Source organism: Xiphophorus hellerii, chromosome 23, assembly GCF_003331165.1.
Source record: "Xiphophorus hellerii strain 12219 chromosome 23, Xiphophorus_hellerii-4.1, whole genome shotgun sequence".
Taxonomy (NCBI): Eukaryota; Metazoa; Chordata; class Actinopteri; order Cyprinodontiformes; family Poeciliidae; genus Xiphophorus; species Xiphophorus hellerii.
Window position 1 is genome coordinate 25,367,595 of NC_045694.1, and position 16,873 is coordinate 25,384,467.

Here is a 16,873-nt window from a genome sequence, read left to right on the forward strand (position 1 = left end):
AAAACAAACAAACAAAAAAAGAACCTGCTTCGGGCCATCACTCTTCTGCCCTTCCTGTTTGGCTAACACCTCACACGTCACATCCGGAACACAGGAACGTGCGTGATTGGAGGAAATGAAGGAACACGTTAATTTTGTCATTTTGTACTTTTGCAGTTTTAGTGCAATTTACTGTGAGATCCTATTAGCCGTGAGTCCGTTCAGGTGGATGATTCATACTCCTTTGGACAACTTAGGATTTTAATTGCTTTTTTTGGTGAATATTCTATTCATAGGGTATATCATGGGTATATTTGATTCCAATAAATATATTTCAGCACTTAAAGGCATTTTGGTTTGATTTGGGGTCCAAATGTCATAAGAGTCAACTAGCCAAACATGGATCAGAGATACAGTAAACGGAAACAGGGTGTACTGCAAAGTCTTCAGGGATTTATTTGTAAATGAATGCAAATGCATGAGAACTGAGCAATTTTCTGACCATTTGTTATCATAATACTTAACAGCAGTTTGCAATAGAAAGTAATCTCATACATCCTGGTATGGGTAGGTGGTTTTGAAATTGTTTGTTTACATTTACAAAATGCAAGCAGCACAGAAAGAAACGTGTTGGGACTAAATAGGGGCTTGAATTGAAAAACGTGTGAATCCACACGAAGCGACGCTAATTACCAGTGAGTGGCTCTGCTGCTCTCATTTTTGTTCCAGTTGCTGGATTTGCGTACTCCTGGTTGAGCTGTACATTTTTAAAACAGCTTCTCATTTCAGTTGTGAGAGACTCCATGTGTACTTGCTTCTCATTGAGGACGTAGCTGAGGCTTTGGGGAACTTCAGGATCCACCTGAAGGCGAGCGCAATGTTTTCAAATCAACCTATGACGTATAATATGACAGTTAATGTTTTCAAGTACCTGCATACACAAAAAAAGTAAAGACAAATAAATAAACAGTAAAAAAACAAAACAAAAGTTATAATTCTGTTTTGGGTAAAGTACTTTTAAAATACAAATTGAGTGTTTTGATTTGCCTCCATTGTTTTATTTTAAGATGGTGGCCATTTCAAAAAAAAAAAAAAAAGTAACCTACATACAATTGTTTTGGTATCGAAAACATTATTACAGTGCTCCAATAATTAAAATCTGCCACCAAATGTATGCCCTCCACATTATTATATATGACCGCAACATGGCTGTTCCATGAATAAGCTCCATCTTAGATTTCAGAAATGAAGTTAAAGATTCACAAATCAAAACAGTCTTTTTTTCTTTTAATAATCTGTAAACAGTGTGGAACATGATATGATAGATTAAATAATCTCTGATCAGTGTGATGTAATCCAGTTCAAGGTGGACCAAACTAAATATTTCAAATTTGGATCTAAAGTGAACCAAATGCAGTTGAAATCCCTTTAAAACATTGAAAGTGTGAATAAATTTAATATAGAATAGAAATCAGGGCTAAGCACAACCCACATATGGAGGCCTTAGTCCCCAAACTTAATATGGCCGTCGCAGGTTCGATTCCCGGCCTGGTGACCTTTGCCGCATGTCTTCCCCCTTCTCATATTACCCACTTTCCTGTCAATTAACTATCAAATAAAGGTCACTAGAGCCAATAAAACCTTCAAAATAAAAAAAAGTACAGAATAGTGAATAACACAAAGCTATAATTTCCAGCAGCAGACCGCTGCACTGTTGGCGCCCTGGGTGGTGAGCCTTAAAATAAAGGAAAACCTGAATCCTGTTGGCTGTTTATTTTTGAATTTTTAAAGAGTTCTCATGTACTTCCCCTTTTTCTCCCTCGCTCTCAGAGGAACATCTTTGGGCCTCTATCTGAACTGTGTCTACGCAAAGTGCCCAGGAGATTGTCTACAGTATGAGTCATCCATTCTGCTCCCTCCCCCAGACCAAACCGCTAATCCCCCACCGCCCCGTCCACAGCCCTTTTCGGATGGCCAGTGCGCCGTCCATCCACTGGAACCTTTTTCTATCTGGGCAGTGGTCCTTATTTCGCCCCCTAATACTCACATTTTATGTCCCATGTCTTTAACACACACACACACACACCCACACACACATCTTTTGTATCCCTGTTTGGCCAGCTTTTCTCTCCACAGGCGTAATTAAAAATAATGGATGAAAAAGTAAAATAAACACGACTGAGCGTGTCGACACACGCACACACACGCACGGAAACATCAAAGCAGCCTTGTAGAAAAGGTCAATTTACTCCCTCACAAAAAAAAGCACTAATGACGTCACTAGACATGTCCCACAACCTACCGATGCCGGTTATAAACTATTTTTAGACGCCATAGAACTTTGGACACGCGCGCCTGTCCACTTCTCGAACAGTCGTGACGTAGAGGGCGCGAGCACGTCGTGCAGATCGTGATCATGTGTGACGACGGTGAAATGTTGGCAGAGGCAGCGGCAATTTCATCCAAAGATAATGGCGGGTGAAGATAGCTCACCCAACGTTTTCCAGCACGTCGTACTGGGATCTGGTCGGTCCCAGCGCATCCCGGCATCAGGAAAGTAAAAGTCAAATGAAATCTTGAAAATAAAATCGAGAAGATATAGTCTGTAAGACAAAGCTCCATTTACTGTGCGAAAATGCAATAAGGAGCAGAAAAAGAAAAATACACAACAGAGGAGACGTCAATCAAGGAGGAATCTCTGAAACTAAAACAAAATAAATAACGAAATATTCTAAAATTATTTAATTCAGATACACGGAGTAAAATGTAATCAATCATAATTAAGCAATTTCCCCTTTGGGATCAAAATAGTATGTTCTATTCTATTTTATAATGAAACTGCGGGAAATTTTGCATAATGAAACAATATTTACAAATAAATGTGACGCCGAACGACACGTCAAAATAATATTAGATTAAATTAACTGAAGACGACTTTAAGCTTGCACTAAAACATCATCATTACTTTTTTTTTTTTAAATGCTAGCTATAAAGAAAACCCAAAAAAGAGAAGTCTTAGGTTTACTTTGTATCATTAAACTGCCGCTTCGTCGAACATAAACAAATGCGGAAGTGAGAACAAGCGCACCCTCCCGTTACACTTGCACAAAAAAAAAAAAAAAAAAATCAAAACAAGCCAGCGCTTGACTGAATGACTCTTTGTCTTTTTTTGAACAGCACCTAACTGGTCCCAGAAAGCCACCCACACCATGCCGAACATGGAGAGTATCCTTTCTGTGTACTTTTGTCGCCCACCGCGGAACACTCGCACATTTACACTGTAGCAACCGTTGCTAGCCATAAACCGTGTTTGGTCCCTAGCTAGCGCCGCGGTACTCGCTCCTCGTAACTCCGCCCCTGTTACGTCATTGAACGACGAAAGGAAAACAGTGACAGCTGCCCGCTCGCGGTGTTGTTGCCGAGATGTTTAATGACTGGTTAATTTTTGACTAGTTTCTCAAAAAGAAAAGGGAGGTAAAAAAAAAAAAACACCCTTCTCTCGCCTGCAGTGACCTGGCTTTAATTTACCACATGTTCCACTGTTGCGTCAGTGAAACCATCATTTCCACTATAACTGGAATATTGTCATAAACTGTCCCTTGACTAGCTTTCACAAGAACACTTGTTTAACCTCAAGATTGCTGCCAAGGAGCTGCAGCACAACTCTAAGAAATGTGACAAAGAGGAGAAGGCAGAAAAGGCGAAAGCAAAGAAGGTTGGTTTGTGTCTAACAGATGACAGGCTGCAGTACAGCTGGAGCCTTTGTTGGAAGTAAATGTGCCTCGTTGTTTCTTAGGCTATCCAGAAGGGTAACACGGAGGCAGCTAGGATCCATGCAGAGAACGCCATCCGTCAGAAGCACCAGTCCATTAACTTACTGAGGACGAGTGCCCGTGTGGACGCTGTGGCCTCTAGGGTCCAGACTGCTGTCACTATGAACCAGGTTTTCTCTGTTTTCCTTGCAAATGAGCGGTGGTTTTACATAAAAAAACAGATGTTATCTCTTTTCTGAGAGTAGCGCAACTCCCGTTGTGTCTTTCTGAAGTATTCATCAGCCCCCATGAACGTTTCAGATTTTGTCACAGTACAACCATCTGGGCCAGCGGCAGTATCCCACAACCAACGCAGATTTTTAGTTTCTTTTTTTTTTAACGAAGGCCGTGTTTTGCAAAACATAGACCCATATGAGGCGCATATGAATATAAACAATACTCAAGTATTTTGAAATTATGAAGTTATTGTACATTTTTTGTGGAGCATCTGGTGTATTGGAGGGGGAATGTAAAATAATTTAGTAGATAGGGCAATATCTACTAAAATCTACTAAACTGCCTCCAGCCTAGGGGCCCAAATCCTTGTAAATCCGGCCCTGACAACCATAATGATTTGTTTATTTTGTCCGGATTTTGTGATAGACCAACACGAAGTTCAGCATACATGTGAATTCAAGGACAACTGTAATAATCTGAGAAGTGAGTCAGTACTTTGGAGAACTTCCTGCTTCCTCAACCAGCTTAGCAAAAAATTTGTAAACTGGACATTTTTGCCCATTCCTATTTTTTAAACATCTCAAACATAGTTTGAATGGGGAGCTTATGTTGACATAGATTTTCAAGTTTTGTCTCAAATTGTAAATTAGATTTAAGTCTGGGACTTGACTAGGCCAAGCATTTAATCCATCTCGGTGAAGTTCTGGCTGATTAGGGACGTTATCCTGCTGAAGGCAAAGGCATTCTGAGCCTATGACATGTTTTCTTCCAGGATCTTCCTGTGTTTACCTCCGTCTCTCTTCCCATGAACTCTGGGCATGTGAGGTAGTACCACCACCATCTTTCTCAGTAGGGAACATTTGTCCAGGATGTAGTTTCCTGTCACACATGATGTTTTGCATGAACACACATTTTTAAAGGGGTAGTATTATGCAAAATTGACTTTTATGAGCTGAACTTCTTACCATAATTTTAGTCCCTCATCAAAAACGTACCTGGAGCGTTTCCTTGATTCTTTCATGCATGTTTGAGAAATCCGTTAGTCTCCGTGGCAACCATTCAGCTGTGCAAATCGCCTGGTTGGACCTAGCTCCGCCTTCGAGATGGAGCTCCTCCTCAAAGCTGCAGTTTTTGAGCTTCCACCGCAGAGAGCAGTCCCACTCAGCTCCTACAAACTAGCCAGCAGCAATTAGCAAACCCCTTGTGGAACTGAGCATCAGCTGAGCTCATCATAGGAGCTGCTTCTCAGAGCAACGCTGGTAAAAACGTTGTTGAAGGGTGAATAGAGCAGCCAGGTTGTGATGACTTCCTAAAAGCAGAATTTCAGAAAGAGCAGGAGCTTTTATAGAGACAGTGGCCCAATTTCAAGATGCTAAATTAGGAAGTAAAATTTCTTTTAAGTTGTATCTGATGTATATTGCGTTTTTATGACAACTGAAAGTAACATAGTTACTTGATTATGCTATAAAATGTCACTATGTGGCTGGAAAACACATCATTCTGGCCCTTTAAGTTATGTTTTAACACTTTCACACAGGGCAATGTAGGTGTGGATCTTTTCCTCCCTTAATAATAGACATCTTCATTTAAAAACCGCACTTTGTGTTTGCTTGCCTTGTTTGTGACTAATATTTAAATTAGTTTGATGTTGTGAAATACTGAAGTGTATCCGCTGCATCTCGTACGTTGACGTTTGTGGTTGTGTGATGACAAAATCTGAAGAATTTCAATAGACATGAATACTTTCCCAAGGCCGTGTGTCTTCAGAGTGACTCACACGCTCTCCGGAAAACAGAGCTGTTGCTTAAAAGTATTTCATAGTTCTTCTTTAGCCACGTACAAAAGAACTTAAACCAGACGCTCGTACAAATGCATCCATCCACTCGTTATTTATACCTGAAAAATCTGGTTATTTATCACAAAGAGGGGCTAACTGGGTGAGAAATAAACTTCAGATAGGTTGCCACTTCATCATAGAACCATGAGACAAGCAGCCATGCAGGCCCAATTAAAAACCACCAATTAAACCAAGTCTATATCTTAAGATGTGAGTTCTTTATATAGTTCTTAATTTACTGAGCGTATAGAGTTCAGTGTTTGCTCTGAAGCCCCCCCTTATTTTTCTTTTTTCACAGAAAAAGAAGCCGTTTCCCGAGTAAGCATAAATAAAAAGGCTAGCAGACAGGCATACAAAAAGACAGCAATTACATAATGTCATTAGATGTGCTTCAGGCCATATGCAATTAGCTCGTCGCACTTTAGGAGAGGTGGCCTCTTTCAAAATTGCTTTAATTGAAGTTTTCTATAGCGGAGGCGCCATTTTATAGAAATGATCCTATTTAATAATGTCTGCAGAGACAGTTGGAGGGTGTGAGCTTGTGGAGCTGAAGCCCAGCTCCTCCGAGAGGCTCTGCTCATCGCCGCCTCTCCTTAAGCAGGCACACGAAGGCATCAGTCATAAAACCATTCAGAGCGCCTCATTCAGCCGAGACTGGGCTCATTTTCATCATATTAATCCGTAATCCTCGAGCTTTTAAGGAGGCTTTCAGAATAAGAGGCGCTAAGCGTGATAAGGCGCCTGGATAGAAGAGTTAAAGGGACCCCTAGTGGACAGAGGCAGATACAGCACTTCTAGGTTTGTTGCGTCAGGAGGAATCGTTCTCATGCTTTCTTTTTATTATTATTTGCACGTATTTTGTGTTCAATTTTTTTTTCTCCACAACAACCAGCTTTCTGTGTTGTGTATTTTCCCACTCAGGTCACTAAATCCATGTCAGCAGTTTTTAAATCGATGGACGCGACGCTGAAAAGCATGAATTTGGAAAAGGTAAACAGAGATCCAAATAAAAAAAAAGCTTAAAAAGTGAAACAAATTTAAATAACCTTTTCACAAACGCAGAGACACCGTTTTTGAAGTGTTTCTTTCTGTTAATTTTTTATTATTATGGCTTGCAGATAATAAAACGTTTCTCAGAAGAATGAAACATTGCACACGACCAATAAAAAAATAAAAAAAAAAGAAATATTGTCCATAATAGCCTTCAATACTGCGTCTGCGCGGCACGGTGGGGATCATTGCTGGCCAATCAAGTCCAGAGCTACCTTGATCACTGAAGCAGCTGTTGGTATCTGTGGCAGTGTCGGCCAGGTACTAAGGCCCACTGGAAATTAAAATCAGCATCTTCATAAAGATTTTAAGCAAAAGGAAACATGAAGAGCTCTAAAATGTCCTGCTAAATGGCAGCGGTAGAAAAGCCAGAGAAGCAACAAGAAGCAGATGACATGGCATCCTGACTAATCACCGACTGTGGAAACTTCCCTCTTCAAGTGGCGTTTATTCTTCGCCTCTCCACATCTTTTCTCAATGAAACGTAAAGTTAACTTTCATCTGAAAAGAGGACTTGTCGCTCCAGCCTCCGTCCATGAAGCTGCCCTCAATTCTTTTTAAATATACTTTGCTTGGCAATCCTCTCCAGGCTGCCGTTATCCCTGTTTTTGCCACCACACTACTTCTTCCCGCTAAACGTTTCTATGAATATATCTGGACGCAGCCCCTCTGTGACCTGTCGTGGCTTTCCCTGCTCGTGGAGCGTGTCAGTGACCGCTGGAAAGCTGTCAAGTCAGCCTTCTTCCTCCATGTTTCCTGGGCTACAACACGTTCAAATAATTTGGGTTTTTATCAACTGTGAGCCGTAATTACCAGCAGTATCGAAAAAAAGCTGAAACCTCTCTGTTTGTTTGTCATGCGTCTGTGTGAGCTTAACTTTTTTTTTTGGTCCTTCTGCTCAGATCTCGGCCCTGATGAACCAGTTCGAGAGGCACTTTGAGACGTTGGACGTGCAGACGGTGCTCATGGAAGACACCATGGGCAGCACGTCCACGCTCACCACGCCTCAGGTAACCACCTCGTTAGTTCCCAAACTGCCGACGGGTCATGATTTGATGTCTTTGTCTGCAGAACGAAGTGGACACGCTTCTGCGAGAGATGGCTGACGAAGCGGGGTAAGGTCCTCGGTTGGTCCGTAGCTGACTTTAAACACTGTTAAAGACAGAGACATTAGAGCCGTCTGTGGTGCAGGCGGAGTTTATTTTCTCACATTTGCCCTCCTGTGAAACCATGTTTGTCTCTGTTAAGGTTGGATCTCAGCGTGGCGCTTCCTCCTGGACAGACCTCCCCCGTGGCTTCCACTGTGGCTTCAGCCGAGCAGGTAACGCAACTTTTCCCACCACAGTTCTTCCTTCCACTCAACTTTCCACGAATACGCTTGACTACAGCTCTATGGATAATCAGCTTGACCTATTGTGGCTTACCTTCCACATGAAGGGGAACACGTTTAATTATTTCTTCTCCTCCCACTTTTTATCGGGGGTTTCGCGCTGCACAGAGTTTTTGTAGCCGACCGAAGTTTTGTTTGAAATTGACACCAAAAACAGTTTCTGTAGCGCATGATTGTGAAATGCAAGTAAACTGACTGTTTTATAAGGTTTTACTATACTTTCCAAATGAAAGTCTACAAAGTTTATGAAATTACTTGTTTATTTCATTCATTTACAGTTTAAAATGAACATATGACATGTTCAAATAAAGAAAAGTTTTGAATGAAAAGGAGTAGTTTCAGGAAAAAACTCTTATTATCTACTTTGGTAGGATATTAGATTTTATTTTATTTTAAAGTAAAAATATATCTTTAAAATATTTTTTAGACAGATTTGATCCATAAACAGAAATGCAAAGTTCCATTTGTTTAGTTCAGATTTTTTTTTTTTTTTTTTTTATCTACGATCTTGTCAAATTATAAATGCTGTTTCTTTTAAGCCATATCTCTTGCAGACGTTCTGGTAATACACTGATCTGTATTTTAAACATAACTCGCTGAATAAAATAGTCATGAAATGTCTTTCACTTTACGCTGAATAATAATGGATTTGTTGGATCTCTGCAGCGTTTTAATCAGCCAGGAGCAAACCCATGGTGACGCCAGGAAAAGCTGCAGATTTTATGCAGAATCTGCTGACAGGACAACTGTTACTCATACATTTCACAGTCTGGCTTTTATGATAGACTGGCAAGAAGAAGAAGAAAAACAAAGTCCTGAAGGAGTCCCGTTTGCAGTTTGCCATCAGCTCATTGTCGCAGCTGATTCAGATTGACTGTTTTGCCTCCTGAAGGCTGTTAATCACTGCAGAAACACAAAATCTTACCAAGTTATTTTAGTCTACTTTGTAGTGGCTTGAAAACAACACAAACCTAACTTAGAAGTAGCTTTGAGGACGATATAGGAGCTTTTGTAAGTCAATAATTCATTAAAAGTGATGAAAAAGTTGTAGTTCCACTGGCTGTAAAGTATTGACCTGGCAGGGTGAATACAGATATGTTCCATACTTTTTTTTTTTTTTTAAAAAAGGTGACATGAAAAGCTCTTTTCTTTACCAGTGGAAGGTAAGGTAATTTTATTTGTATAGCCCATTTTCTTCAAAAAGGTAATTCAAAGTGCTTTACATGAATTAAAAGGAAATACAAACAAAATAACAAACCAAAGGAAAGAGCAAAAGAAGAAAAAAGTATCTAATAATGTTGATCCAAAGTATATAAACTAGATAGGTTATAACTAGATCATAAACTAGAAGTTTACAATGTGCCACTTTATGTTGATCTATCACATAAAAAGCTTTGATGTTTGTGGTTTTAAAGTAACAAATTGCAAACCAATTTCACATTCTGAGTTCAAATGGGGTGAATACTCTTGCATGGAGTTAACAAGTTAGAATCAATATTAATAATTATTAAAACAGAACTAATAAATCAGTAGAAATGATGGCAGCAGCTTTTTAACAAGAACAGATGAATGCTGTAGAAGAATTTAAAGAGCGCCCCCTGCTGGCCTGGCGGACCTAAGCTATGCCTTAGTTTGCTCTTGGAATAACAGTTTTACTCTGGTGGTAAATATGTTACAAAAGCATATTTTCCACCTTTTGCAGTAAGAGAAAAAGGCTGAACGGTTTCACAGCGTTAAATTTTCACAAACATTCTGTTTAAATTCCTTGGAAGAAAAAAAAAAGAGTGTCTCATTCTGTTTTTTTTTAATTTTTTAATCACATTTAGCTCCGTGCCACATTCGGTGGCAACAGGAGCGTGAACAGAGCGCGGAGGCTTTCAAGCTCCAGCTTTTCTTAAGATCCAGTCATTAGTAATCCTGAGGGGACTTTCAGTGGTTTTTCGCCAGCTAACACTCAATAATCTTTGCTGGAGGGTGAGAGGAGTGTGTAACCTTCGCTGAGATATTTTAGATCATCCTTGCTTTAGATTTATGAACCGGGATATTTTTTAAAAGTGCTTTGTCTTAATTCTGTTAACCAGGAGGAGCTTTCCAAGAGACTGTCCAAGGTGAGAGGCCAAGCGTCGTAGAGACGCAGCGGAAGAGGAGACGGATGAAGAAATGAAAGGAGACGCAACCGAAAGAAGAACTCCGGCAGAAATACAAGCAAGAACCAGAACACAAAACAAGAGAAGAATCCAAATAGCAAACAGAGCAATGTGCCTACACACTCTGTTCTCTTTTGAGGAGAACAACGATGAGCACGGTAAGAGGATGGCAACAGTCCTGCTTCTTACTGCACAGCTTCATAATAATACTTTACATTATTACAATAATAATAATAACACGTAATACTTTTCATGTTGTCACAAAAGACTTTTTTGTTGTTTCAAGCGATACGTGGATGAGTGTGGAGAAAGATGAGCTGTATTGTGAACAGCTAATGCCTCATTCTAAGTGGATTATAAGGTAAGCACAAAACGCATATGACCATTTTGAAATGTATTTACAATATATTTAGATATTTAAATTGTATTTATTCATTTCCTGTATCGTGTTTCCTTTAGGATATGAAGACTTCTGATGATCCTCTCTGCTTCTTACTGTGACTCTGCTACTGTAACCAGTGTGTGTTTTTATTAGTTGTCCTCTAAAGATTTCAATTATAAACCAGTTAAGTTGCCAGTTTAGTTTGTTCCTAAAGCACCAAATGTAACAACAAATGTAAACAGTGACCCACCTCCACTGAGCAATAGACAGTTAAGTGTGATTAGCCACATTTTGTGTGACGGAGGAGTTCGGTTTTGCTCGCCCGACCCGGGTAGAATTAGAACCCGTCTGATAGCATGAAGTGGGATAAAAGATATGAAAAAGCATCGTATCATGACCCAGTACAAGAAAATGTAATAACAGATAAGAATATTGATATCTGTCTGCCTGAAGACGGTTACAGAGTCATTTCTAAGGCCTTGGATCGCCGCTGTCTCAACTTTATTCTGGAAAATACAAAACAAAATAATATGGTGAAGCTCCTATGGAGAGAACACATAACAAACATGAGCCTAGGAGAGCAGCGACGGCTCATTCAGGAAATCATAACAAAAAGACTCAGAACAACATCTAGTGAACTGCAGCCGTCAGGTCAGTGTTCGTGACTCCACAGGAAGAAAGAGACTGAGCAAAGATGGCCGCCGCTGGAGACTTCCAAGGCCGTGACCAAGGCCGGCTGTGAAACGTTTGGTGAAACTTTTGTTTGTTCTGTTCCATCTGGTGTTAAACTGACTCAGGATTTCAGAGGGCTGTCTTAGTGAGAGCCACATATGATGGTGGAAGTATGAGGGTACGGTTATGTCACTTATTTATTAATTTAAATACATTTAAAGCTGCTCTCCATCCTCTCATTTTCCATCCTTTTCCCTCCTCCTCCTTGCCTCCTCCAACACGGAACAGATGAGAGGTCAAAGGTGTCACCTGAAGAGGAAGTGGCCTTCTGCTGCTCGCATGCCAGCGCCCCATTACACACACACGCACACACCCGCACACACACACACACACACTCTCTCAGCATGTCTCAGCTGCGAGCGATTACAGGTGCCGTCCAAGCACACGGCTATCTGTGCGCTTGGACTCCGGCAGCAGCTGAGTTTTTCCTGACTGACGCCCGTTCACCTCTGACCCTGTTTGTGTCCCGCCCAATCATCATCAGCCCACACTTAACTGCATCCACAATCACCATCAGGCTGACATGGGCCTCCATTTGGCTCATTACTCCAAACTTTGATGAGTTTACGTCCTCGGTGTAAGTCCTCATTGGTCCCTGTCTGCAGCTGACCTCCGGTGATCCGACAGCTGTCAGTCATTTCTGCCTTTAGTTAAAATCACATGAAATTAAAATTCCACGTCCCTCCTTTTTTTCTTCTTCTTTTCTTTTTTGCTGTAAGAGCCACAGAATGTATTTGATGCTCGTTGTTTTGAGTCTGTTTTAACCCTTTGTGGCTTTCTTCTCGGGTTTCCGCGTGATCAAAGCGAGGGGAGTCTGTCAGAGTCCATTTCTCCGTCCGCTCCGTTCATCCCAGCTCATGTGCCGGGGATGTTTTCGCCAGATGTGCGCAGAGACTGCTTCTGGAAGAGTAAAAAAAAAACACAAAAAAAACCCTCTTTGTCTCATGTATGTGAGTGTCATCCAGGTGTTGATGCCCAGGAGGCTCTCGCTGTGGCTCCTTTTAACGCCTTTAATCCGGTTCTTGATGACCGGAGCAATCCGTCGGGCCGATGGTCCCGGCGCTGCGTTCGCGCTAATCTGGTGGAGAAAAAGAAGTTGCTCCACCACACAGAAGAATAATTGATTCATAGAAAAACGTACAGCTAAACCGTGACAGGTTGTGATATTTCACGTGTCTGTGGTTTAGTAGCTGGAAGAAAATGCAAACCTGATATTCTAAATACCCAAAAGTTGCTGGGTTTCTTTTCATTACGATACCAAATACCAGTTGTAACAAATTGTGAATTTGGCAAAAATTGCAACCGACAAATTATTCTCAGGCGTTTCCAACGATGTGTTGATATTTCAGAGGAGTTTCAAACGTTTCCTGGAACAAGTTTTAAAAGAAAAAGTTTTTTGTTTTGTTTTTTTTAAATGAAGGGAGATTCTTTTCTCTGTGAACTGTAATTATTTTTGCTTCCTATTTGGATCGCACTGTGCACAGCTAGACTACAATGAGACAAATTTTTATTTAGTTATGGTCTTTAAAGGTCCAATTAAAGGTGTAATGCTTCATATTGTGGTATCGATTTAAATAAAATGTGAATACACGGGCCGTATTGCCAATAACGATACTAATAACGATTCCGATACTTTTTGTTATTTAAATTTTCTGTATCGCCAAACTTCTGACCTTTTGATGTTTTTGTAGTCCTTCCTTTTAATTGCTTCATTAAAACCTGTTACTGAATTTTAGATCGAATTTATATATATAAAATACATCAATAGCGTGTAAAAATAATAAACAGAAAAACAGAACAAATTGTGTGCATTTTTTCCCACAAGTGTAAAAATATATAATTTGAGATTAAATCAGAGCAAAATCTTTTTGTTTTTTAAGTTAGAGTCGAGAAACTACGGCACAGAAATTAAATAAAATTTCAACACAGAATCTGAAACTAAAGTATCGATCTGGTTCTGATATCGATACTATCGGCATAGATAATATCAACAAGATTGATAATATTGATAAAATCGGCCCACCTCTAATAAACAGTGGAGCATTGCCCTGTTTTATTTTTGTCATAATCATAATAATAACTATTATATTAACCTGCCATAAAATGTTGCAGCTTGTTTGTGCTAAAAAAGCTACAACCTGACTTATCAGTTTTCACTTTGTTGTGATTTTATTTTATTGAATTAAACTTGGGTCATTTCAATAATCAAATAGGTTCCTGCCATTGCTTTGCATGGCAGGCCCCAATATATTAATCTGTGAGGAAAAAAGTTTTAGAAATGTCTGAAAAGTGGAGATTTGTGCCTCACACCTGCAGCTTCTAACGTATTTAGGGATTTCTTTATTTTTTGAACATATGTGCAACATTTCCACCTTCTGGAATTAATTTTGACTCTATTTATTAATTTATTTAGCCAATTCACAAAAGATTTCATCCCGAGGTTTGGTGTCATTTTTGGTTCAAATTCCTCTACTGCTTTTCTGTACTGGCCCGTTCCCGATCAGGGTCACAGTGGGGGCGGCGTCTCGGGTCAGAGCAGCACAACCAGGCAGATCAGAACCAACTGGATTCAGAATTTAACTCACAATCAAACGATCCAGTCAAATTCAGCCGCTACATGTCAGAGAAATTGTCTTTTTTAATTAATAATAGCATTGTTTTTGAATTTCAGATTTCTTTTAATCGCTTCAATAGATTCCTAAATTGTTGTATAATTTTTGACGTCTTTAGGTGAAAGAGCTCAGTTTTGTCGCAAAAGCAGGAAATGTTTCATAAGATAAGGTTAGGAGGTTGTATTTTCTTCTTCTCCTGCTGCTGCTTGTCTCCCTTCCCACCTCTCAGCCTCCCCACTGAAAAAAAATATTCAATTACCAGCCAGGAAGGGTCAGGTCAAACACAGGAAGCCCAGCTGATTGGTTCTGCTCGCATGTCTATGGGCATGTGTGACCAATCACTGCAGCCCTCAGTCACCATATGTTGCTGCTGCTGTGTGTGTGTGTGGGGGTGTGTGTGTGTGCGTGTGTGTGGGTGGGTGGGTGTGTGTGTGTGTGTGTCTAATTGTTCCAGACCGAGGCTTCCCTGCAGTTTCCACTCTCTCTCACCTCTTGACCATCGTACCCGGTCAGACATGTTAACGCTGCTTTAATTCAGTTTTACTGTCACACACACACACCTGAATACAGCTGGCCTTGTCCATCCTTACCCTCCACAACACGCTTCATTAAGATTTAACCAATCTGCTGCTCACACACACACACACACACGCCCACACACACACACACACACACACCCCATCTCGCTCTGTTAACCCCGTCCAGCCTGCCCGCACCTCTCACTCAGGCTCATCTCTCTTAACTGCTCGAGTCTTTTTCTCGGCACAAATCTCACATTTTCATCTAACCTGCAGGCTGCATCAGCTCACGTCGGGGAAACATGTTCAAACCGACAACAACGTCCAGACAGGAGCAGAAAATCACTCTGCATGGAGGAGCTTCACTTCAAACGTCCAGACAGCCTTTAAATCGCCGTCATATGAAATCATTTAATAATGAAGTTGATTTGTTCCAGTAACTCTGCAAGTGAAACACAACATGTCGAAATGTGTTGATTATTTCAACACTGGCTGATGTTTTCATGTTTTTGTATGTATTAGTCATGATGATTTTGCGCCTGCTTAACGGTTGCGTCTTTCAAAAGGTGCGTTTTATAATTTTCCTACATATCTAAAATCCATCAGGACGGACTGTTATCTTTTCAAAAGCTGTCATAATTAATCACTCTAGCTGAATCTCTGGCTCCATGTTTCGTTTTCTTCATTTCTGCTCATGTTGACATTCTTTATCAGAGTTTCCTGCCATACCTGCTTCCTTGCTTATTTTCTGAAGCGTCTTTTGTTACTTGTTGCTTCCTTAAAACGTCTTGCTTTGGTCGTGAACCACCCTGGAGTTATATTCCATTTAGTCGGCCGTTTACTTGGGATTTCTCATCCAGCTTTCTGTGGAACTGTTTGCGTGTTTCGGACTCTCGGCTTTCAAATGTTTTCGTACCGTCACGCTGTGCAGAGTGAACCCAGAAACACGAACAAACAGGAAAGATCAGGGGTGTAATGTCGGTGGGATGACATGTTGGGACCTTTCGGTTGATCCCAAGGCATTAGGAATAAAAACACCTATAGTTTACAAAATGAAAAGACGATTTGAAAGTAGCATCTGCCTGGTAGCCCAAGAGAAGAGTCTGGGTTTGCCTCGCCTGGCAGAACCCAGTCGTTTATCCTACAGAGGGTCTTTGCTCTTGCCTCTTGAGAAAAACTGGCTTTTTAGAGGCGTGGATTCTTTTGAGGTTCTAAATTTTACGCAGTCGCTGACGATTCACCGTGACAAATGTAATGTGCCAGTTCGATGCTATGAAGCTTACCAGATATCACCTGTTCTGTAAACAAAGACGTGCCGATCCAAACGGGGCGGCTGTTCGTGTTAATTCAATGTTTAGAAGCGTAGCAGACACGGACTGAACGGCTTTGTTCACTTCCTCTGCCACCATTTCTAAACCTAATGGCAGGCTACAGTTCTAAAACAATCAATCAGTCAGTCAATCAATCAATCAAATTGTATTTGCATTGCACATTTTATAATTCAGGCATTTCAAAGTGCTTTCCATCATAAAAACACAAAAATACAACGTCATAAAACACAGCAAACAATTGAAACATTCACATTTAGTCGAGTGCCGTCGTTAAATTTTTCATTGGTTGTGTTTCAGAAGCAGCTCTAAACAGGCGGGATTTTAGTCTAGGTATAAAGGCACTCAGGGTTTCAGCTGTTTTGCGGTTTTCTGGGAGTTTGTTCCAGAATTGTGGTGCATAGAAGCTGAATGCTGCTTCGCCATGTCTGGTTCTGGAAATGCAGAGCAGAACCAGAACCAGAAGACCTGGAGTTTCTGGAGGGTTGATAAAACAACAGCAGACCTTTAATGTATCGTGGTGCTAAGCCGTTCAGTGATTTATAAACAGCAGTTGTCCAGTCTGAGCTACAGGAAGCCAGTGTAGGGACTTTAGATCTGGGGTGAGGTGCTCTACCTTCCTGGTTTTAGTCAGAACATCAGCTGCAGCTGGACAATTTGTTAGGCAGACCTGTGTGAAGACGCTGTTGCAGTGCGACCAAAGATAAACGCATAGAAGAGTTTCTCTAGATCTGGTTGAGACTAAAGCAGCGCAGAACATCGACGTCATCGTCATCGGCTTCTCTTTCTGTTCACTGATTGGCCAGGAAGAAATTCTACTAGAGGGAATCCAAGTCCGTGGGAGAAAGCCCAGAGGGAGCAGTGAAGCAAACAAAACTGCATTGGAAGGCCATGGCCAGGGTAGATTTT

At 40.7% G+C, this 16,873-nt stretch overlaps 1 protein-coding gene and 1 long non-coding RNA gene across 3 annotated transcripts; one reads left to right on the top strand and one right to left on the bottom strand.

The window, feature by feature from the left end:
• Positions 1–43: 43 nt before the first annotated feature.
• On the bottom strand, positions 44–16,676 carry LOC116714423 (uncharacterized). The gene is made up of 3 exons (XR_004338054.1): positions 16,419–16,676; positions 1,784–1,788; positions 44–54 (listed from the first exon to the last, which is right to left on the bottom strand). It is a non-coding gene; the product is annotated as an uncharacterized LOC116714423 (long non-coding RNA).
• Positions 3,079–10,957, top strand: LOC116714422 (charged multivesicular body protein 1b-like). 2 transcript variants are annotated; one of them, XM_032554993.1, is made up of 10 exons: positions 3,079–3,204; positions 3,597–3,694; positions 3,776–3,922; positions 6,727–6,795; positions 7,758–7,865; positions 7,927–7,970; positions 8,104–8,176; positions 10,327–10,550; positions 10,660–10,753; positions 10,852–10,957. In XM_032554993.1, exons 1-8 carry the CDS (start codon positions 3,189–3,191, stop codon positions 10,372–10,374), a joined length of 603 nt encoding a protein of 200 aa, XP_032410884.1. In that variant the 5' UTR covers positions 3,079–3,188; the 3' UTR covers positions 10,375–10,550; positions 10,660–10,753; positions 10,852–10,957. The 2 variants fall into 2 exon arrangements, with proteins under 2 accessions (XP_032410884.1, XP_032410885.1); XM_032554994.1 differs by lacking the exon at positions 6,727–6,795.
• Positions 16,677–16,873: the final 197 nt, after the last annotated feature.

Excerpts from the sequence above, each read along its gene's own strand:
- LOC116714422 (XM_032554993.1), top strand. Across the intron at positions 3,695-3,775 it reads AAAAGGCGAAAGCAAAGAAG|GCTATCCAGAAGGGTAACAC; the intron begins GTTGGTTTGTGT and ends GTTGTTTCTTAG. Across the intron at positions 3,923-6,726 it reads CTGCTGTCACTATGAACCAG|GTCACTAAATCCATGTCAGC; the intron begins GTTTTCTCTGTT and ends TTTCCCACTCAG.